The 22938-nt window shown below is 43.4% G+C and overlaps 1 protein-coding gene across 2 annotated transcripts in view; it reads right to left on the bottom strand.

Moving 5' to 3' along the window:
• The window catches only part of ARIH1 (ariadne RBR E3 ubiquitin protein ligase 1), a 61554-nt gene extending 38887 nt beyond the window's left edge, over positions 1 to 22667 (bottom strand). For both annotated transcript variants that reach the window (XR_012661614.1, XM_075099795.1), the window contains exon 1: positions 22206 to 22667. Coding sequence is in view for 1 of the 2 variants with exons in the window: in XM_075099795.1 (XP_074955896.1) it covers positions 22206 to 22574 (369 nt within the window). In the remaining variant the exon portion in view is untranslated. The remainder of the gene's footprint in view (positions 1 to 22205) is intronic.
• Between the last annotated feature and the right edge of the window lie 271 nt (positions 22668 to 22938).

Genomic DNA, 22938 nt, shown 5'->3' with positions numbered 1-22938 from the left:
AGAAACGAAACCTGAGGAAAGCAGCCATTTTGTTGAAATTCTCAGGGCACTTTAAAAGACTCGCTGTCACAACTATCTCACTAACAAAACATTTGTAATAAAGCTCTGCCCAGAGAGAAACACAATCTGAATGAAGGACTCTTCAGCAGTGATTGTTTTTAGGTTAATAAAGCAGCCAAGTCCCAAATGTGCTTCAGACAGATCCCACTTCACCACTGCTTTTCAATGGAGATATTTACATTTACTATTATCATATATGTTGACATGCTCAGGCACACCAAAGCCAGCTGGAGATACAGGGATGGAAAACCCTGCAGAGGTCTGGACTTCTCCAAAGAAGCATTATTAATTAAAATAAACTCAATTAATTTATTAGAATTTAATTGAGCTGGAAGCTTAGTCACTAATAGCTGAGTTATTCTTTTTGCTGTCAAAATAAGTATGAATTGGAAGCAGGAATCTGGATACACTTAAATGCATAAATGAATTATAAATTAAAGATTATTAGGCCATTAGACATTAGAATTTCCAAGCAGCATAATTTGCTGAATGACAGTTTGCAGTACTTGATCCATTCATGTTTTCATCCATTGAGATGAGCTGCACAGTTAATTGTTGCAGTTATTGAGAAAAGCAGATTTAAGAGCTCAGGTTCTCATCACAAGCTGGGAATAAACTCCTGTTTTAATTTTAGCAATCACTGCAGATAAAAACCATTTAAGAACAACTTAAGCTCAGTTCTCCAGCAAAATACTTTCCCACCTCCTTGAGACATGGTATCAATCAATTCCTCATTTTGTTTTTCCATTTCATGGCCAGTTTTGTTTTCTAAACAGGGCAGCTTTGCATTTCAAGTTTTCATCCCAACTGCAGCATCCTTATCCCAATAGCAGAAGCTTTTTCAGACTCTGTACAGGATTGCAAGTTTGATACCACTTCCAGCGCAGTTTTCTACACAATTGCTTTTGCCCTCATGAATCAAACTAGACAATCCAGAAACACTGACTTTCCCCAAGCCTCAGACAATGTAAATTGTTCAAACGACAGCAGCATCCACATCTATATTCTACAGATGCATAAGTGACACAAGATCATATTTAAATTCTGCAGCAGAAGGAAACCGACCGGTTTCACATTGGTTGACAGCGAAGAATAAGAGTTTTGCTTGGTGATGATATCACACCCTGGTAGAGGAGCAAAGGGCCATCAAGAGAACAGCTCAGAAACTAAGGCCTGTCTGAAACTAGGCAGCACAAACATTTGCTCCAGTAAAGTGGCATCTACAGACAGCACGCCACACCACCACTGTAAGTAATGAGTCAAAAACCCAGCCTTTGCCAATAGTAGAGCACCACATGGAAATCCTAGCTGCCCTCTGAGCACATGCAGGATTGAACAACATCTCCAAAGCTTGACACCATGCACACCACACCATGGAAAGAAGCACCAATGAAATAACTAACATGTCACAGTTTATGTTAGCAGGTAAAGTAAGAGGAACCTCACTGTGAGAATGTTTAAAAGAGATCTTGATAAATTAAAAGAGACTTTTCACTTGCCTCAGCTGTAGTTCTCTTTAATGGGCTGGAGACCAGCATCATCAGGTGCACTGCAAGTTTTTCCCCACTGCTCTCCAGGTGACTCTACATCATGAGGTGGTGTGCAGGCAGGCATGCCCTAAACCTCAAGGCAGATACAAATGGGCAAGACTCAACTGCATTAAGCACCACCACTGAACAGGAGCAGCAACCCCTCCCAAGTCTTCAATTACTTCAAAACCCAACAGGTTTGCACACCGACACTCCTTTCTGAAGGACGTCAGCTCCTTCACCAATGGCATAGCACAAGGACAAGCCATATAACAGACCAGGCACCATACAGCTGCTTCCTTTGTCAGGTAACAAAGAGGACACCAGCCAAAAATTCTGCAATAACCAAGTCATCTACTCTGTTGGAACACCACTCTTCTTCACTTGAATCTCTCCCAGCCACATACAGATAACCTTAGACATAAACTACCGAGCAGAAAGTGTTTTAAATAAGCTTTTAGCTTGAATCACGTTACAGTAAGACTGCCATAAGGTTTGCATTGTTTTGCAAGTGGACTGAGCAACCTTCATTTGTAAAGATCCATTCACATCTATTCTTTCAGGAGACAATTACAGGAAATCTTACAAGCACAAAAACTCATTTCTAACAGCTTAATAAAATTCCCACAAACTGAATGTAGATTATGAGATCTAAGTGTCAAGTACTTCCAGGACATCATGTCCTAAAGAGGCTATCTTCAAACTTGCTAGTTTTTAACCACCACCAAGAGAACACTTGGAGAAGCTGCTGGAAAACTTCCATGTAATCTAATATTCCCTGGCTCAATTACAGACAGAACATAAAGCAGACTCTTGTGAGAACAGCAGTTAAACAGATCAGTTGTGCCACCACCCATCCATACTGTCCTCCCCTGCCATCCCCTCAGGCTTGGGGGAGAACCACACCATGGTACGTTTCTGCCATTAGCCATCTCATGGTTTGTTTCTGCGGCCAGTACAACATACACAGGTGGATCCAAGATGCTTCTTATCTTCCAAATGCCTGTTATAAATAACAACAAAATCAATACTATTCGATCTCTATACACCCATGGAGGATATGGTCTTCACATCCTGAAGCCACACTATGTGACTTTTTTGAATTACCCTCTTCTGAATCACCCAAACGGTGACCTGTTTCCTGCCACTTGCATTTCCAAGCAACTCCATATGGAGCCAGGCCACCTTCCTGTGACATTGCCAGTCACTCCTGCCAACAGCTATCCTTCAGCTGGCATTTATGACTTCACTGTAACTTCCCATTAACACATACATTCAGCTGCGATGTTGATTGCCTCCTTAGCTTCCTACATCTTTCTTCATCTTATTAACTTCCCTTCACACATCATCTCGTAATTCTGAAAATTAAGCATTACAGAATTACTGAATTAGTGCCGTTATATGATGGCACCAAATGGCAGATTGATATTATCATCTCAGTTTGCAGTAACCTATCTGCACTTCTCTAATTGTTTCTAGCTCTGATGAAGATACAAGAGTGTAGCAGAGGAAGATAATAAAAAGCTACTTTGGAGAAAACTCCGTTACTCCAGTTAATTGGTTCAAGAGACAGAAATTAAGCAGTCAGCTGCTTTACATTTTCTCTGAGCTTTTTGGAAAGTTTTCAGGTTAATGATTAGGAGCCACAACAGAGATCCATTGTCTAACAAAGCTTTTAAAATCAGGAAAAAAAATACTAAAAGCAACAACTCCGGGATGAATTAGCAAATTTGGAAATGCAAAAACTGAATTCACACTGTAATACTTCTAAATAAAAGAAGATCAGATAGATTGCCCTGCTGCTCAAGCATGCTGGGCAGCACTGGCTCTCAGATGACTGCAGAAGCTCTACCACCAACTCAACACAAATTAAACAGCATATGGGCTACAACCAGGGAAGGTATTTTCTAATGTTTCAGCTATGCTTGCTTCCATACCAGGAGATCCACAGTTTGACAAAAGGATAGAGAGATATGTTCACCCTTATTTTATACATTTAATTTGAAGAACATTTTGACTTCTACTTCCTTTTGCTACACTTGTGGAGTACAAAGCCAACCCTTTAAAGAGCAGAAACCCACAGGCAGAGAGGCCCTATGAATTCGACCAAGTTTTGCCTCTGTACACTCCGAGGACTATGGAATAAGAAGTTTCCAAATGCACACGCTTTCACAAGCCACTTCTCACTTTTAATTCTTTTAGAATAAGGAGTATTATTGTTTTACTGCCTACAAAGGTAGTATCACCCAAAGCATCTCCCTCCTCCTGGTGTCTCCCACCACAAGAAATCCCAGCATATGAGGCAAAACTCAGCAAATCTGTGTAAGCAACACAAGCCACAGATATAGTTTTCCAGAGTTACCACTGAGCAACTATAGCTGATGTACTGAGAGAACCAGAGTGGGAGCACATGGGTACCAAAGTATGTTACAGAATGGGCTTATTCAACCCATTGCCTCCCACTCATGAATTTGCAAAGACTTGCCTTAAAAGAGTAGGAGAAGGTGATGGCATCATTTCCATATAATTCTTCCAGTTTACTATTTCAGTAGCTCCTTAATATCTCCCATTGTGATGAAAGAAAACAGCACACAGCTCAGCAGCTAGGCTGTGGACGGGGTGATTTTAAAAGCCTCATCTGTGACCCAAAAGAGTTTTGGCTACCATGAATGTAAAGGACCTTCCGGTTCATCCAGGTAGAGTCCAGGTCCCTGGTAATCACCAGTTTCCCCCTCATGCCAAACCTTCACTTGATATCCACTGCCTCACAGCACCGCTCCTGTTCAGATGAGAAATCAATGAAACAGTTGGCTATTTAGAAAAAGCAGTAACAGACTTCTGTTTCCCAATCACAAATAAGGTATACTCACCTCCCCTGCTCATCCACAGAGCACCACTCGCACAAGCAGCATAAAGCATATTTCTGCCCCCTTCCCTCTTGACATTATACACTACTACTCTTCCAGACGCTCACATTCCATTTTCCCCCTTCTATTGTACGTGAACCTCCAGCATAGAAACTCTCACCCCATTATGCTTAATTTTGACCTTCCAGAGAGTTACTGCACTGTCCATATAAATGTACCACAAGAAGATCCAACTCCATCAAAAACCTAAGAAAGCTGTTGGGTTTCCCCAGACCACAAGCATCCCCAATGGCAGAAAGCAGCATCATCTAATACTTCTAGTCCCACATGGCCTCTCAGACCAACGGTCTCTAGAAGACTAGAAAAGACGCATGGGTGGTATGGTGTCAATTCTGGTCTCAAACCAGTATGTCAATTTATTAGTGCAGGCCTTGAAGAAAATATACTATGTGGGTTCAAGAGGAACGCAAAAGCAAACTTTAGCATTACTTCTTTCTGTAGCAAACAAACAAAATAATTACGGTTGGAAAAGACCCGTAGGATGAAGTCTAACCGTCAACCCAACACCACCATGCCTCCTAAACCATGGCACAAAGTGCCACGTCTACATGTCTTACATCTACACGTCTTTTTAAATAACTCCAGGGATGGTGACTCCACCACCTCTCTGAGCAGCCTGTTCAAATGCCTGACCACTCTTTCAGTAAAGAATTTTTCCTAATATCCAGTCTAAACCTCCCCTGATGCAGCTTGAGGCCATTTCCTCTCGTCCTATCACTAGTAACATGGGAGAAGAGACCAACAACCACCTCACTACAGCCTCCTTTCAGGTGGTTGGAGAGGCAATAAGGTCTCCCCTCAGCCTCCTCTTCTCCAGACTAGACAACCCCAGTTCCCTCAACCTCTCATTAAAAGACCTGCTCTCCAGACCCTTCACCAGCTTTGCTGCCCTTCTCTGGACACGCTCCAGCACCTCAGTGCCCCTCTTGTACTGAGGGGCCACAAAAATGAACACAGTACTCAAGGTGTGGCCTCACCAGTGCCAAGTACAGGGGCACGATCACTTCCCTACTCCTGCTGGCCACGCTATTCCTGATACAAGCCAGGATGCTGTTGGCCTCCTGGCCACACTGCTGGCTCATGTTCAGCCAGCTGTCAAACAGCATCCCCAGGTCCTTCACCACCACCAGGCAGCTTTCCAGCCACTCTTCCCCAAGCCTGTAGCATTGCATGGGGCTGTTGTGACTCAAGTGCAGGACCTGGCACTTGGCCTTGTTAAACCCCATAAAACTGACCTCAGCCCATCAATCCAGCCTGTCCATGTCACTCTGTAGAGCCCTCCTACTCTCAAGTAGATCAACACTCCCACCCAACTTGGTATAGTCTGCAAACTTATTAAGGGTGCACTCAATCCCCTCATCCAGATCATTGATAGAGATATTAAGACTGGCCCTAAAACTGAGACTTCGGGAACCCCGCTCACCAAGGGAATTTAGCTCTGTATACCACAATTCTCTGGGCTCAGCTATCCAGTCAGTTTTTTACTCAGTGAAGAGTACACCCAAGGCAGAGAAGTATAATAACTGGGCAATACATACCAAAAACCCCCAGCTTCACCCAAGGGCACAGGTTGATCAAACCAGGTAAAAAAATCTCTTCCCTTACACAAGATTTTAGAGACACCAAAGACTCCAGAAACCCAAAATGACTTAGATATGCACCAACTCTATTTTTGCCTGAGATAATAACCCAAGAAGCTGGTACTTTATTTTACTTGGAAATAGGGCAGTAAGTAGGCAGGGCAGTAAAACATGCTCTTCAGAGCCTGCACCAAAGAAACTATATCCCATACCCACCAGACCAAGAAGGAACAGCTCAGAAAGTATTTCAGCAGCAACACATGCCCATGCAACCATTGGCTCTTGGGCCTGTCACTGGCTGCTCAGCAGTGACAGCCCAATTGCTTGCACAGCTACAAGTGAACCAGACAGAGGAACTGATCCAGGTTAAGATGGTCACTGGTTTATTATAACCCAGATCAGGATCACCATGTGGCCAGACAGCTGAGTTGGCACAACTCGGACAACAGGGACTTGCTTCCAAGTAGTTTTGTTTGTGAAATTAGTCTGCTGAGAGTCACATATCAGGCACATCAAAGTTGGGCCTTCCCCACATCAGACTCCCCAGATCTTCTTGAGCCCATGACTTTAAAGCATATTGGGGTATAACTTGTGTGAGTTACAGACAGACATCCCATTTTCTCCTCCATTATCCCACCAGCAACTTCAGCTTACATCTCAGAAAGCAGTATCCAGAAAGATTGTTTCTCATCAAGAAGATGAATGTAATGGTTTGTCATCTTTCTTCCAAAAGCTTTCTCCATTTGCATGACAGATCTCAAGGGAGGTGGCTGCTCCAGAGTGCAGCTCCTAATCAGAGCAAGACCTAGTCCTGTCTGTATCATCATTACAGCATCTGGGGTCTACATTCAGCTGGGCTACCAAACAGAAGATTTTGGAAGTAAACTGTGGGAATACTGCCAATCTCTACCAAGATGCATCCTCAACATAACCAAGAGAGAAATACACTTTTTTTTTAAAAAGTATTTTATTAGTCAATGTTGGAAAGACTCAAAGTGGCATATGTCAGGCCAGCTACCCATCAAATTGTTAAAACGAAAACAACCCAAAGCACCACATTTGTGTTCCAGGGGAACACTGTGTTCAGTGACTCAACTTCTGAATGAACTGTATACTTCCGGGAAGGTACAAGTCTATCAATGTGAGCTACAGAGCTGTCCTGTTTGCAGGCAGAAACAGACAGTAAAGAAATAAAGCTGAAAGAGGAACATTACAACTGCTTTTTCCTTTAAATCATTTTATAGAAGTGTGAGGTGTCTCTCAAAAAATCTTTCCCTACTTTTTCTTCAAACAGATATCAGTATATTAATTCCATTCTTTCACCATAATCAGCATCGTACATTGCCAGATTCAGCCACAGGGCTGTACCCATCTCATGGGCTTGATATATCTGTAGGAAACTGGCACCATCCCTCCCCATCAGGGAGCAAGAGTGCTATCTCTGCTAGCTCCATTTCCAGCAGCTCATACAACATAAAGAACAGGTTGTTTCAATCCTGGCCAGCCAGTGAACTACTTACTGGTCAGCAGTAGCTGGCACTTCTCCATGGATTTTGCCTACCCTTAGGATAACAGAAGTTCACTTTTGCTGCTTTAAGCACATTCAAAGGCATCACCTCATCAAAAGGCACTGGATTGGCAGTAAATCTTAGGAGGATGCTATTAGCAGATCTGTGAAGGTATCAGCAGCTTACTTCACCTCAGAAAGAAATCCGTACTGCACAAGAGTCGGTGCTGCACCAATCTTACAGCCACACAAAATGGTTTTGAGATTTTGCTTTTTTTTAATAGCAGTTTTACAAAAAGCATCTTACAGTGCCAGTAGACTAGTATTCTCTGTGTCTTTTTGAAAAGGCCAAACCATCGCTGCATTCCTGAAGATCTGTTATCACGCTTCATTCACAAAGACCTGCTGTATCAGAACAGTATCTGACTGAAAAAAGTGTGTTCCACTTAAAAAAAACCTACCTGCAAAGTCCTTCCTAGAAGAGTATCCTACGACATTTCATGGTGTCAAAAGACTATTTTTTTTCCTAGGATAACCTGAAGAAATAATGATACCATGGCATACATGAAGTGTGTGGAAGAAATAGTGATCTGAGAAGAATAGAATATTTTTCTGATGCCCAACATCACAGCAATATTGGGAAGGGTAAATTCCTGATAACTTGTGTTCTTTTTCCATAGACAATTCCCTTAGCAGGTCTGCCTGTAGGCTCAAATGCGTGCCAAGAAAACAACTAATTGATTTTCTGAATTAAGTTTTTATAAGTTCTCTGGAAAGGTCTCTCAAATTGTCCTTTTCCTGGTCTCAAAGGTCCTTCCAGATGATGACTAAAGAAAGGGCGCCTTCTCTTTATATAGTTTGCAAGCAGAGGATCAGATCCCAAGGATGTTCAGCATAAACATATTTCTCAAATGCTCGTTAAGTCTTGAATTGTTGGGTGATCTGTCTTCCATCTGCTTTTGTTACAGGGCATTCATGGAGAACATCACATTATGCTTAAACACAAGGACAAATGAGTTATCACAGAAGATATAATCCAGCTAAACTGTACATACCCTCAAGACAACTGCCGTTGAGTTGATTCCTCAAAATCAGGATGTAGGGGAATAGACAGGGATCGGCGACCGGAAGATCACGGGATGTGACGGAAAGATAGACTCCTCCCCATAGGAGTGGCAGGAACAGGAAGCGCAAGAGCTATATAAGCGTGTGACGCAGCCAAATAAACGGACATTTTGTATCCATCATATTGATGTCTGTGCATCACTGTCCCCAGGGTGGGTAGAGCCCTGTGTCCCGGAGATATGCGGCCCAAGATAAGTTCTCCCGTAGAAGCGTACAGCAACATCAGTTGTTCCCAGGATAGCCCGACTGAACACAGCTTTACCCTAACACGCACTGCCAGCAGAAACAAACGGTTCTTCTCACCCAGCAGTTATTGCAGTGCTTGATTACATAGTGTTTTTCCTCTTCTGAAACGAATGAGAGCAAAAGGGCAGGCTACCTGACTTCTGCAGCAGAAGTCAGAGCTCTCACGTACTTGGGGGGAAATACTTACTATGCAAAAAAATCTTAAAATAACATACCTGTGCAGCCTGCGTCCTGAATCCAGACTTCTACTAAAGAACATTATAATTAACATTTTCAAACAAATATACAGACAGAGAAGAAAATGGTAAGGCATGATAACTTCTTCCATGAGCACCCACAAAAACCAGTCAAAGAGCTACCACGAAAGCTAAACAAAATCCACCCCAGTTAAAAACTTCTCTCATGCAACGGCCAGGTTAGCTCAAGTGTATTTTGATCCACAGTGGCATAAAACAGTTAACCCCTTCAGAGGCAACGTGACTGATGAGAAACACTGGCTTAGCTGAAGAATTTTTAGCCAGCAGCACTTTACAAGAGCATTAGAGAATATTTACGAAGGAAAAAAAAAAAACCTTAACATTCTTCCATCTTATCTTTTACCTCCAGGCCTCAGTTTGGTGAGCATCTAAGCACTAGGTATTTATCTTCACTTCTGTCCCTATTGCTTTTCATTTTGTCCCTTCCTCAAAGCAGCACTACTCTTGCCTCCTCTGGCACACTCCCCTCGGACAGAGAGGAAATTTTACTCGCTCACCAAAGCAGCAACACACTATGTAAAACTTTAGGAAAGAAAAAAAACACCTCCCTTGGGGTGACTTCATCTCCCCGTCACCACACAAAGGCCCTAAGCTTGTTTACTGTTGTACATACCTGGCTAAACAGAGCACTTGGGTGCACCACACCACAGCAGTCAGTCACCATTCAGTGTGGATTTAATTAACATCCCCATTTACCAATCCAGCTCCCCAACTGGATCCCAGTTCTTACCACCACTTTCCATTTTCCAACAGCAGGCCTTGCCCATTATCGTCTCTGCATCATTCAACAGAGATAGACTTCTTGCCAAATTGCAATGCAATACAAAACAGGAAGAGCTTAACCCTTTGAAGTATTTACTGGTAAAATATGCTTTGTACACACATGATGTCACCTTGACAAATGGGCAGTAAATCTACCTCAGTGATGCCTATGCCTTAGTCTACAACCCTCCATCAAGGAAGAAAAAAAATGTAGCTGTCTTAACACTTTCAAACTAGATAGGCCCAGGAAATCATTGCCAATACAGCAGTGTCTTGGGGATGCAATCTTTGGCAACATCTTCACATTGGCAAAAGCCCCAGAGCAGATGTGGTTATAGCTTATATCATTTCCCTGCACAACAGCAGCAATACCTGCAAAAGCACTTTTTTTCTACTGGCAGAAGCTGCATCTGCACTAGGAAAACCTGCCAGCATCCTTTTCCCCAACAAGCCTCTTCTAGCTCAGACCATTTTTTAATGATGACTTTGCAGTTTATTTACCATACCCCGCTCATTTAGTCTTACTTGGTTTTATAGCCAGCAAAACAGAACCCTGGCAACATCTTATTTTATGAGCCGGGATTTACGCTACAAGAAGTAATTTTGCCTGTTTATACCCAAAAATGTTTTCCTCCGAGGACTCTACAGAGTCCCCTTTGAAGAATGGATGTCCCAGAGGCATGAAGACTGTAGCTATTCTTGTTTGGTCTCGTTCCTATCCTTTAACAAGACATACCTAAAATTGTACCTGCAGTCTATAACTGCTGCAGGTATTTTTAACCAACTACCTGAGCTCCCTCAAGTTAAGACAAAATACTCTGTTGGGATTCAAAACAGAAATAACAAAATCAAGTCATACAGCATTTGGGGAGAATAGGAAGCCTCCAACTTCTTTACCATTTTCTCATTTAAGGGCTTTGAAGCTTTGCCTCTATACAAACTTGCACTTGTTTAATCAGAAGTGTTTCTAAATCAGTTGAGTTAAACCAGAAACTATGTGCAGACCCTGCAAAGCACCTGCATCATCTCCTTTTCAGTAGGGAACAGGAAACAAACCTGGATGTGCTATTTTGTATTTGATGGATTGTGCACTACCTGACAAGGATATCCCTTGTTCCTTTCCCATTAAGATAGTAATATCTGTCATCAGACACTGGGCTTCTGCAAGAGAAAAAACCCACCTAATCAGTCCCACTTTACAAAAGATGTGAAGGATAGCAATATGAATAATTATCTGCCAGTCATTAGCATAATTAAGTGCACTGAAAAGGCTGGCACCCAGCCTCTTCCAAACCAGATAACCTGGCAAGCGACAGCAAGACACCAGTCAGGAGAATTACACTGTAATACATGAGGATGACATATCCCAAACATCTCCAAGCACCCTCCCTCCAGATAGTTTCAGTACCAGCCATCCCTAAAGACAGCTCCAAGTCTCTGCACTCTTCTCCCCTCCTACAAACTATCATCCCAGCTAAAAAAAAAGCATCAGATACACAAACCTAGTTCCCATACAGTAACCCCCAGAGTGGATTAACGACACAAAGTAGATGAGATTCAGAAATTAAGAAAGCAAGACAAGAAGCAAGCATTTACCAGTTTCTACACAATCTCTAAACTCCTTTCCAGAACACCAATACAGAATTCCCAACTGAAGGCAAAGTATCTGACATTTCTAAATGGCAGTAGTCCAATGACAGTATCACATTATTCATCTTTGCTTTCATACAGAACTACACCTGCATTTACTATCAGCTATCATCATCCAACATAATACAGCAGAGTACGTTTTTAAGTATTAATTTCAGTTCTTTCAAATAAGGAAGTTTCTAACACATCATTTTACCAAGTAAAATAAAGAGAAGGGTTATTACAGAACATACTAATGCATATATAAAATATATATAAATCAAAGAATAATACGTCAATTTGCTCAGATAGTTAGCCTTTCAGTCAAAGTATAACTACCAAAACAAAAATGTCAGACACATTTGTTCATCAAATCTTCAGAGTATTTAGAAATTGTTACTTTATCTTCCTGTACACATACTAGGTGGGATTTTACACCAGAGACATTCCACTTCATCCAAAAAACAAATTTCACATTAATTGCATCTATTGCATTCCTCTACACCTGAATAAATGATCCCAGAATGAAAACTGTCACTCTTGACTTTAACACAAGTACTTATGGTTAGGAGCTCCCAGAAAAGAAATGAAGCCACTAACAAGATGTTGGAGTGTTCTTCTTCCTATCGTTTTAGTAAAAAGCTGCTGTTTGGCCTCATTTTAAAACACACTGATCAGCCAAGCTTTTTCACTTCTGAGCACCTATTCTGGAGTCTAACCTTGTCAGGCCTTGGGAGGTTTCTCCTTTGGTTACCCCATCGAGATCCTCAACTCTTCTTTCCAAACCTCCTTATTTCCATCTCCCTATTCCTCAGATCCCTGAGCCTGACCAGGGTGTAGAGTATTAAGAGTTAAATTATTCTTGAGTTATTCTCCCCACACAGGAAAGCACACTGCAAGGCAGACTGTTTATTCATGTGAATTCTCCTGTTTTCCCCCAATCCCTCCCCGCATTTCTGCCAAAAGAATGCTGATTGCATTTGTATTTTGTTACACAAGAACACATGCAATCCAAAGTTATCAGCTGCAGAGGGGATCGAAGTTTTTCAAAACTATCCAGAATTCTTTCAGAAGTTAAATAGGCACCTATAATTACACGTGCATACAAAACAGGCCACAAAAAAAACATTGTGTTCAGCTGTAGACACACATGCATGTCTTGCTGACAGCACAGGTTTGAGCGATTCAACTACCATCACTTCTGGCAAATGGAGCAAAGCAGCTACTCACAGGGTCAAACAGTGGGCTGACTGATAAGAGCAGGGAAGAGGCACATTTAATCAGAAAGTTCACTGATCCCATTCATTATTTGGCCCTGCAAACAGCTCTACCCATGCAGAGAGGGAATGGGAACTGCCTAAGCCAAGAGCAATACACATGTAACGTTGTCCCTATTTCAAGTTGCTGGTACACATCTATAAACCTCTGTACCTCAAAAAGCATTGTTTGGTGTATTAGATACCCAAAGAAGCTCAAAGCACCAGAATAGTTTAAGTGTGTTGATGTTTCAAGCCAAACAGCAATGGGAACCTACAAAGAACAGCCCATACTGTCTTAGCTCACAAAACCAAAGAAAAACCTTAAAAGGAAGCTAGCCAGAGTGAAGTACTTCACTATACAGTAACTGTTTCACCAGTTTCCACATACACATCGAAGCAGCAAAGAATGGAACATCAAGTATGTCCTGCCATGATTTTTATATAATGGACTTGTTCAAATACCAGCTACATCCTCTGTGGCTCTGAAAAAGTTTTGCTAAAGTAAACAGGTCAAATGCACCTTGTCAGAGTAGTACACTCAAGTGGCTTACTCAACACACTCCTTTGGAGGTTGACCTAGCTCACTAATACCAGGCAGGAAGCGGAAGCTTTCAGAACCACTTAAATTTTTTATTTCTATGTCTTGGAAGAAGGTCTCTTCACGCCCTCTCCTTACAAGGAATAGGCAGTCATTAACGTGAAAAAAATTCTTTGAACTAACACCCAAAGAAGTCAGTTATTTTACCAGTTGACTATTTTCAGGTGCAATGACACAGATTCTTCTGGTTCTACATTTTCAGTGTGCAGTTAAAGAACTGTGCACAGGCAGAATCCTTCTGAGTAGGATCCTAGTCTATCCTGCTTATCTGCTACAAAACAGTAGAGTTTAGAGTCTGCATCCGTCATCTGGCGAGGTAACACATGACACCATCAAGCACGGACAGTTTTTCTGAAGGGCTGTAAAGCCAATAAACAAATATCCAAGCTTTTAATTTCCAGTGTTGGGGATTATCTCCCTCCAGCTCCCAAATTCCTCAAATCACAAATCACAGCTTGAGCTTTTGTGAACTAACATGCACCCTCCCATGTGAAAAGCCACCTTCATGGTGTCCCAGAGCATGGAGGGTGCCTCAGACCAGGAAGTCAGGCAAAGAATCGAGTAAGTCATAAGAAAACCCTTTTCTCTTTCACACTTATGTTTCAGCCACAAGTACTTTCCCAGAAGACCTATTTTTGAAGCAGATGGCCAAGACAGGATCCTTGCACTGCTCATCCCTGGAAATGAAATGTGCCACATGGTGCTCTGGGAGGTAAAAGTTTTAGCTGAGGAAGATGCAAAAACAAGAACGCTCAAAAAAAGGTTGGAAGGAAGGAACTTGAGACCAGTGTGAGTGGGCACCAGCTAGAAACCACCAGTAGCTCAGGAAAAGGACAAGAAGCCAAGTTTTAGGTAGGTACATAGGCTACTGCCTAGTTACTCCTAGGTTATGGCCAAGAACCACCTGCTCACAGGGCTCTCAGTTGTTCCCCTGTCCCCAGCAGCAGTATTTGGTTCCTCACCCCAATATATCCGCAGAGGACTACAACCTTTTCCCATCACACAGTCATGCCAGAGTCTGCCAACAAGGAGAGGCATAGTCCATAACACAGTCACAGAGAAGTAGCGCTTGACGCTTGAGCTGTCTGAGCTCCACACTTGTCCAAAGGGAGGACACCAAAGGGATACACATGTCCCTCCTAAGCCCATCTTTTCAGATGGTTTTTTTCCTTTCTGGACAGTGGTAGTGCCTACTAGCTCTCCCATCAGCTCCCAAATGCTGCCCAAAACAGCTGGCAAGACCATTAACACTGCCAAAAGGCATCACGATTGCCAAGGCAGTTGCACAAAGCAAGCCAACACGTCCAAAACCAGGCAGCTAAGCTACAACGGGAAGCAGCAAAGTATTTTAAAAGGTATTTAAATGGCTTATCAGCTTCTTCCTTTTTCCAAGTGATTGAGATACCATTGAAATTATCTACATAAGACTTGGAATCTGAAATTATTCATGACATTTGGCAAAATTATTCATGACATTTCTCAGTCTCTAAAAACAGGCAAATGACTTGTTGCAGATAGTTGTATTTGAGCGTCACATACATACAGTGGTTCAAACAGTCCCACAGTGAACTACTCTGAATACCAAAAATAATTACTCAGCATTACTATGCCTTGTAAACAAGGGACCTCTTTTGAAAGAGTGTCTGTAGTTCTATGGACATTTTAAATTCTAAAAAGGCACTGACTTGTGAAGTACGAAGACTACCAAAATAAGTGGCATGTGAAACTCAACTACTGAGGAAGCCTTGAATAGCAGTTTTCCAAGCATTTATTTAAACAGTATTTCCCATCACAGCTCAAGATCAAAAGCTAATAGCAAGCTAAGGAATCAAATGGAGGCCAGAACAACTCAAGGTTTTCAACATTCCCAACAGCAAACACGTGGGATGGCAAAGACATTTAAACATTAGCAGAATTGCCATTATCAAATTAAAAGAAAACTTTTTCCTCCAGCTCAAGCAGAGTCCATCACTTCCTCATCAGGCTGGATCCTTCTGCACCAACATCCCATGCGATCCCAGCAGTCCTCTAACATGCAGGCATCTGTATTCTGGGCCGCACTCAAATGCACCATTTGGCATTACTGGGTAGCTACGAACCCTCCACGAATGTTTGACAATAAACGAGGCTGCAATTCTCTTGCAAACACAGAAGCTACTGAATGACTTCATGAAATCTAGCAGCATTATATGCCTATATACACATAAAAGCCTCCAAACATTCTTTACAGCTGCCAATAATACAGCAGAGCCAGCCACAAACAAGAAAACACATCAACTTGCAATAATTTTAGATCCCATAGCTCATAAAGTAATAGAAGTCCAGAAGACTGGAAGCATGACCCTGAGCAGGTAAGTTACAGACTGAACTACATGGAGAGGACTTTCAGCCTTCATAGTTACTTCCCATGGCAAGTCACAGCTCTCCTGACAAATTCTGGATTCTTTTCCCAGTTCTCATTCAAGATTGTCTTTCCTAAGCAGAGGAATAAGCAGGTACATTCTCCAGATGGAAAAGGCTCCTAGAAATTATTTCTGCATAAAAACCTTGACTCATTATTATAATACATGCACACCTTGGAGATCAACACTCACTTCCTTAAATGGCTCTATTACATCTGACACCCAACAACAGAACCACATTCTTGTTTACTTTCTCTCATTCATAGAACAAAGGGGAAGAGAGACAATTTTTGAAATAAAAAAACTGAAAACAATTCAACAGGTGGCAAGGACACCTGGGGAGATGCTGTACCGGAAGCAACTTTTAATTTACGAGTTAACAGCATCACTTTGAACAAACATTGAAGTCTTCCAGGTCTCAGTTTTAATCGCAAGAGGCAGATACTGTCAAACTGAAATTCTGTGCTCCTGAATTTAAGATTGCTTGCCAAAACAGCACTAAGCAAGAAATGTGAACTATTTTTGAATAGACACAGGACTGCCCTGTACTTCCATATCATATCACAGGAACACAAAGAGCATCACAGGTTTGTTTTTTACTTCCCATTATGAACTTTAACTCATGCAAGGCTAAAACTAAGGAGTCAGAGCTTGGGATAAGTATAAAAGCATAAGAAGCATAACTGAAACTATGGCTAACACCCAGAAACAGCTATTGTTTCACATCAAGGGCCACAAATGCTGCAGTCTCAATTAAGACTTCTCCAAGGCACACCAGTTTCCAATTTATAGCAGAAATAACACTTCTACTTTGCATGCAAGTATGATTCTGCTCACTAAAATCAAACCCACAGGGATTAACAATAACTGTATTGACTGTTAATTTCTTGCTTTTAGAACCAAATGTTTAAGAGCAGCTAAAAAAGTGTTTTCAGTTTCACTTTGAAAACATGGCCAATACGCTCAAGCCCCATCTGCATCCACAAGACCCCTGAGAGAAGGCTGCCTTGTTGTGATTTTCACAAAATCACATTGAGACAAAAGAAACCAGCATTTTTTTTAACTCATTGCCAGCAATGAGATTTACATTTGGCCTAGCAGAAACAGGAATCTAAAGCAAATGGGTCATTTAAGTACAAAGTTTAAATTACTCTGGAGACTTAACAGATAAAACAAGACTTTTCTACCTGGTAACACTGAAATTTAAGATCATTCTAAAAAAAACATTCTATTATATTCAGAATTACATGTCTTGGCAGCCAAGGAACCATGTCATTTCCAAAAGTTTTGCAGTAATTGCTTGTACCAGATTTCAGGAATGCTTTGTGACAATGAAGTTTACTCTGTTCCTTGGAAATGTTAAATGCATTCCTACTATAATGAAACACCTTATAAATGCCACGTGACACAAACAGAGTTTAACTAAGCATCTTCTTCCAGCATCATAATATTTATGGCCCCAACAAGAATTTTATTATCAAATAACTAACCACACAATAAGATAAGTAGGAGGTTTGCAAATTCACCTTGTACAGGCAGTGCAAGCGGACCCAAATGCAAGATGCATCAGCCTGAATTGCTTCCACCCACAGACTCCTACCTAATGCTTGTCAAGCAGCTTCAAGTACTCTGAGTTTTCAAGATGTCATCTGTAACATTAAATACAGTTTTAAGCATGACCCAGTACGACGGCAGCAATTCCTGTTGCTCACTGGCAAGTCATTCCTATTTTGGACAACATATTTGGAACATACTGCCCATAGCACTGAATTACACCAGCACCAGGGAAGTTTCCTAAGTTACAACTGGAAATCAGTACATTTTGTCCAAGCAAGTAAAGCCAGTGTTTAATAAGACCCCTTTTGCCAAGCAACAATGGGTTCGCGCTTGCTGTAACAGAGCTCTATTTAACCACAGAGCCACAGCATTCTGGGGATATCTGCACCACCCCAACTCTGCTGGGCTCTTGAAAAAGCTGCCCCTCAACAAATTTAACAAATACAGCATTGTAACTTAGGAGTGGCCTGGGGTTTTGGCTTATTTTAACAGCAAAGTTTGTACCCAGTAAGGACCTGACCTCACTCCCAAAGAAGTCACCCAGCTTTGTCAGCCAAATGAGAAACCAACACTCAGTACAAAAATGCCCTGACATTACACATTACCTGTTCTGCTCTGAAGAACCTCATTTTAAAGGCTACAGTAAAGACAAAAGGTGTTTTTGAGCTAGCCTAATTTTTGTTGGATCCAGTGATGCTACCTCCTTCCAGAGAAAGGCCCGGTTTGAAGCTTGACATGCTTACAGCCACATGGTGGGTTAGGCACAACACCTGGCCGCATCCAGGATCCCTCTCCCTGCTGCAGGGTGTGGGAAGAAAAAAACTCAACTGCCTTTTCTGTGCTTTGTTTAAAACATCAGCCACCTCGGAGCTTCATCCCGGTATTTTCAACACCTCACCATTACAAAGCCCAGAAAGAATGAATAGGGTCAGTGACGTCACAATGATGTCATTGGAATGCTCCAGATAATGGTGACCAAAAAGGGGAAATGAACCCCCCTCAGAAATACTGAACTTGCACAAGCTTGCAGCAAGGCAAGGGGAACACTGGGCCAAACAAGATGACAGAGACACAGATCATGTGCTCTATTCAGAGTAGAAATAAATATGCTATTCTAAACATTTTTCAAGTAGATTTTCTGAAAATGAACAGCAAACATGAAAATAGAAATCTGGTATTAAAAATCATGTTAATGATGGCAGAAAATTATTTGGATGAAAGTTCAAAGAGAAGAATATGGTGAAGACGTTCAACTGTGGGAAGACGCCTGTGAGGGAAGAAAGCCTTTTGTTCAACACCACCTCTATGTCTAGGTTTTTACAGTTGTTCAGTAAGTTATTCTGCCAGTGGTTGGAAAACCACCAGAAATCCGCCTGCTTACTTTGACAACTAAAATTTAGAATAACATGTCAAATGACACCCTACTGCATGTAATCACAGTGATATAATGGAAGCAATTCTGTGATCTGAGGTGGGGTTTAAAAGCCTCAGCCTATCAACAGCAAAAGGTTAACGGGCTTATTCACACCCCTATTTTTGCATTCAGAGAGGAAGGGGAATTCTTGTTGTGCGACACATGGAGTCAAATCAGATAAGCATAAATGCCAAGTACTGTGCAAAAATCATCATTAAATACCTGAAATCCCACTTATACTCAGACAAGAAAGAGCAAATGCAAAATATCCTGAATATTTCAGTCATTCTGAAACCACCCTAGTTCACTGCAAGTTCAGTGGTCTTAGAAGGCCAAGCAATAAAAAGGTAACACCTTGGCAGTGTGCAGCTACCTTCAGGAGCCCATCACACACTGATGCGCGAATCACAGGCTCCGTAAGCAGTAAATTTACCATTATTTGGAAATAACTAAACAATGGGAGAACAAATTTAATTCAGTCCCTTCAGCTAGCAGTACTATCAGCTAAACTGTTCAAATGCAGTGTTTTAATATGAACAAAGGCCATTGAACACAGACAGCTATACCTACCATGACTCAGATCCCCCCTTGCAGATACTTCATGGCTCACTGACACCTCTTCCTTTCACTGCAGCTGCAAAGATGATCAACAGCACAACAAAATGCTATTTAGACACTACTGCTGATCAGAAGAAATCAGCACCTTCACTGATTAGAGGGCACAAGACCTACAGCTGAAGTTTTCGGGTATGGGATAGCTCTGCATTACATCCTCACTTGAACAAGTAAGTTCCCTACATTTGTTCCCCACTACAAAACATAACCTCATTATTCAAGACCAAGAACCCAATGTAGATAACAGACACCTAAGCCATGCAGTACTCGATAGGAACAAGTGAATCACAGCACTGCAACTGAGGATCCGCAGCAGGACCCTAAGCCAATGTGACTCCAGAAAAGGTTCAGTGAACCAGAAAAGCAGCAGCAGCAATCCTGGTTGAGTGCCAAAAGCAAGGAAATAAACAGAATGGAGCCCTGGAAGATTTCACAACCAGCAACAGAAGCAAGGATAAGCAAATACTGAAGCATCAAATGAATTTTGCTCACTTACCTCTGAACAGACTAGCAATCTAATGGCAGTCAGCCTGCATTCAAAAGCAATTCAGAGCAACCAAGTATTTTTCTACTCCCTTCTGATACATTCCAGGGCTTAAGCCGATTTTAGGTCCTGAGTTTACCCATGACATTCTAAACAAATTGGCATTCTGCACCCTGCTCTGTTAAACCAGGAATAACTACTGCAAACCTAACACAAGTAACTAAAGCATAAGCAGCAGCCACAGCAGTTATGTGTGGGTGGTTTGCAAGGCTTCTGCGGAGCCCAGCGCTGCCCAGTCCATCGCAGGGTCAGGCCTCCCACCACCACCCCAGGTACATGAGCTGGAACAGGGTCTCTAATTATATCGACTTCTCTCCACTAGTTCTGCAACTCTGAGGTCAAGCTCATATGGCTCAAGGGCGGTATAAGAGGGGGAAAACCCCACAGACCAGAAACCAGGACCTTGCTTAAGAAATCAGTTCATGAAGGACATAAGTGAATTCACCATACTGGCTAGGTCTGGAAAATGTACAAGCAGTAATACTCACTACTCCTCACTGGCAGGAACTTTTCCACCACTTTGCTTATGCAAAGACAGGACAAATGGTAGAACCTGTTCAATACAATCAGCACGGGTCATGATTTTCGCAGTCTTAGTCATTAAATACAGACTCACCATTTTAATAGCTATTTCAAAGAGTTAAAATTTTAAGTTACCAATTGTTTGCAAGTCTCCTTGCCATTTGTTTCCCTCCCTATATTACAATCAACAACCGGAAGCAAAGAAATACCCATACTTAGCCATGAGATCTTTAACTGCAGGATCATCAGCTAATCTGGACAGACTGCTTTATTCAGCTTTACATGTACAGTACTATTATTAAAGTTATAAACTTCATTTTTACTTAACAAATGCCATTTAATAATTTAGTAAGCAAATACTTGAACAGTTGTTTGCATCAAGGTCCATATAAGCTATGGTGGATTTATAGCACATATAATAGCAGTTTTAAAATGCTGTTTTAGCTGCTGTAGAGCACAGAATAGTTGTGCAAAAGCATTCACTGAAGCATCTTGTATTTAAATGGATTTACCAACACTGGATGTACATACAACTAGCAAAACAACTGCTTTCTGGTCACTGTGTCCTTCAATATTTAATATCTATAGATTTCAGCTTCTCACACTATTCCTGTTTGCATTCTGGAAAAGTAGAAGCATTTCTTATTTACTCGCTATAACTCCAAATAATATCACGTAAATGGGAACAAAAGAAAACCCAAGCACTCTGGTCACCTGCAGAAAAAGTGAATGGCATCAGAAACTTTATGATGAGCTGGAGCAAAACCTTGCCATAAACGTTAGGAAAGGGATGCTGAGTACTTTCAGTAGCTTGATTTTTTTTTTTTCCAAAAGCTCAAGAGCCAACAGGTAAGACGACTCAGATATTTTCATCTGAGGACAGTAAGTGTTATTTTTGAACTCGATCTCAATTTTAAAGCAGTGAGCTTAAAAACCAGAGGTGAAAAAGTTATCGTTTTGAAGCGATTGACCATATACCTCCTGGTCTATGCTGGAAATAAACACGACAGAGTTCAACCCCATGAGCAGGATCGCGGTTGTATGTGGCTGGGGGAAGGGAAGGGAGAAGGCAACAAAAACAAGAGCGGTGCCTGGCTGCCTCTCCTCAAATTCCAGAGCTTGCCATCGACTCATCGGGGTACCGGAGGCACTGTAGGGGCTCAACCCCCTAGCCAGCGTGAAGACGGAGAGAGTGAGAAAGGGCAAAACACGGATTACAGCCTACCGGCTGCAAACCGCACAAAGACGAGCCCATTTAAAACCACGGCCCTCGTTCCCGACGCTTCCGCAGCAGGAAGCGAGCTCCTGGCCTGCCCCAAGAGGCACCCCCGGGGGGGAAGGAAGGGGGTACCGAGCGGGGCCCCTCGCCGTGGGGGGGAAGGAAGGGGGTACCGAGCGGGGCTCCTCGCCGTGGGGGGGGAAGGAAGGGGGGTACCGAGCGGGGCCCCTCGCCGTGGGGGGGGAAGGAAGGGGGTACCGAGCGGGGCCCCTCGCCGTGGGGGGGGGGGGGGGGGGAAGGAAGGGGGTGCCCTCGGAGCGTGTGCTGGGGGACGTGGGCGGTGGGAGGGCCGGGCCCGGCGCCCCTCAACAAGTCCCGTCGGCGGCGAGGTCAGTACCGCCTCCCCCCGACCCCCCTCGCCCGGTGCCGGTCCCGCTGCGCGGGGGGTCGCACCTGGATGACCTCGTTGACCTCGCGGATACACTCCACCATGTGCTGCAGGATCTGCTCGGCCGTCAGCACCTCGTAGCGATAATCCTCCTCCTGCTCAGGGCCGCCGCCGCCTCCGGGGCCCGGCCCGCCGCCCAGGCCGCCTCCACCGCCACCGCCGCCGGGGCCCAGCCCTCCCGTTTCACCGCCCAACAGCCCGTCGCGTTCTCCGCCGACGCGTAGCCCGGGCTCCACCAGCTCCACCTCGCCCAGGTCCAGGTTATCGTCGGGTTCGTCCTCCTCCTCGTCCTCCTCGTCCTCCTCCGCGCCGCTGTCCTCGCTGCACTCCTCGTCCTCGTCGAACTCGTAGTTGTAACCCTCGTCCGAGTCCATGGCGAGGCGGTGAAGAAACGGCGGCGGCTCCCGCAGCCTCCCCCTCCCCAAGCCCCACCGCCCCGGCCCGTTCCCGGCTCCGCCGCGCCTCAGCCTTAGCCGCCGCCGCCAACAAAGGGACGCGGCCGACCCGCTCCGTCACCGCGCGCCGCGCACGCACGGCACGTCACGGTACGTCAAGCCGCGGCGCGTGACGCGCGGCGCCGCGCCTGCGCGGCGGCCGCCATCTCCATGTTCGCCGCGCTGGGAGCCATCTTGAGTGCTCGCCGCACCGCTCCCTCTTACACACACCCCCTCTCACCCTGACGGCGCCATCTTGAGTGTGGCGCGCCGCCATCGTGAGTGGGGCGGGTGGACTGGTGCG

This window comes from Phalacrocorax aristotelis, chromosome 7 (genome assembly GCF_949628215.1).
Source record: "Phalacrocorax aristotelis chromosome 7, bGulAri2.1, whole genome shotgun sequence".
NCBI classification, from domain to species: domain Eukaryota; kingdom Metazoa; phylum Chordata; class Aves; order Suliformes; family Phalacrocoracidae; genus Phalacrocorax; species Phalacrocorax aristotelis.
Note: the sequence above shows the minus strand (reverse complement) of the source record. Positions and strands in the feature narration are given on the sequence as shown.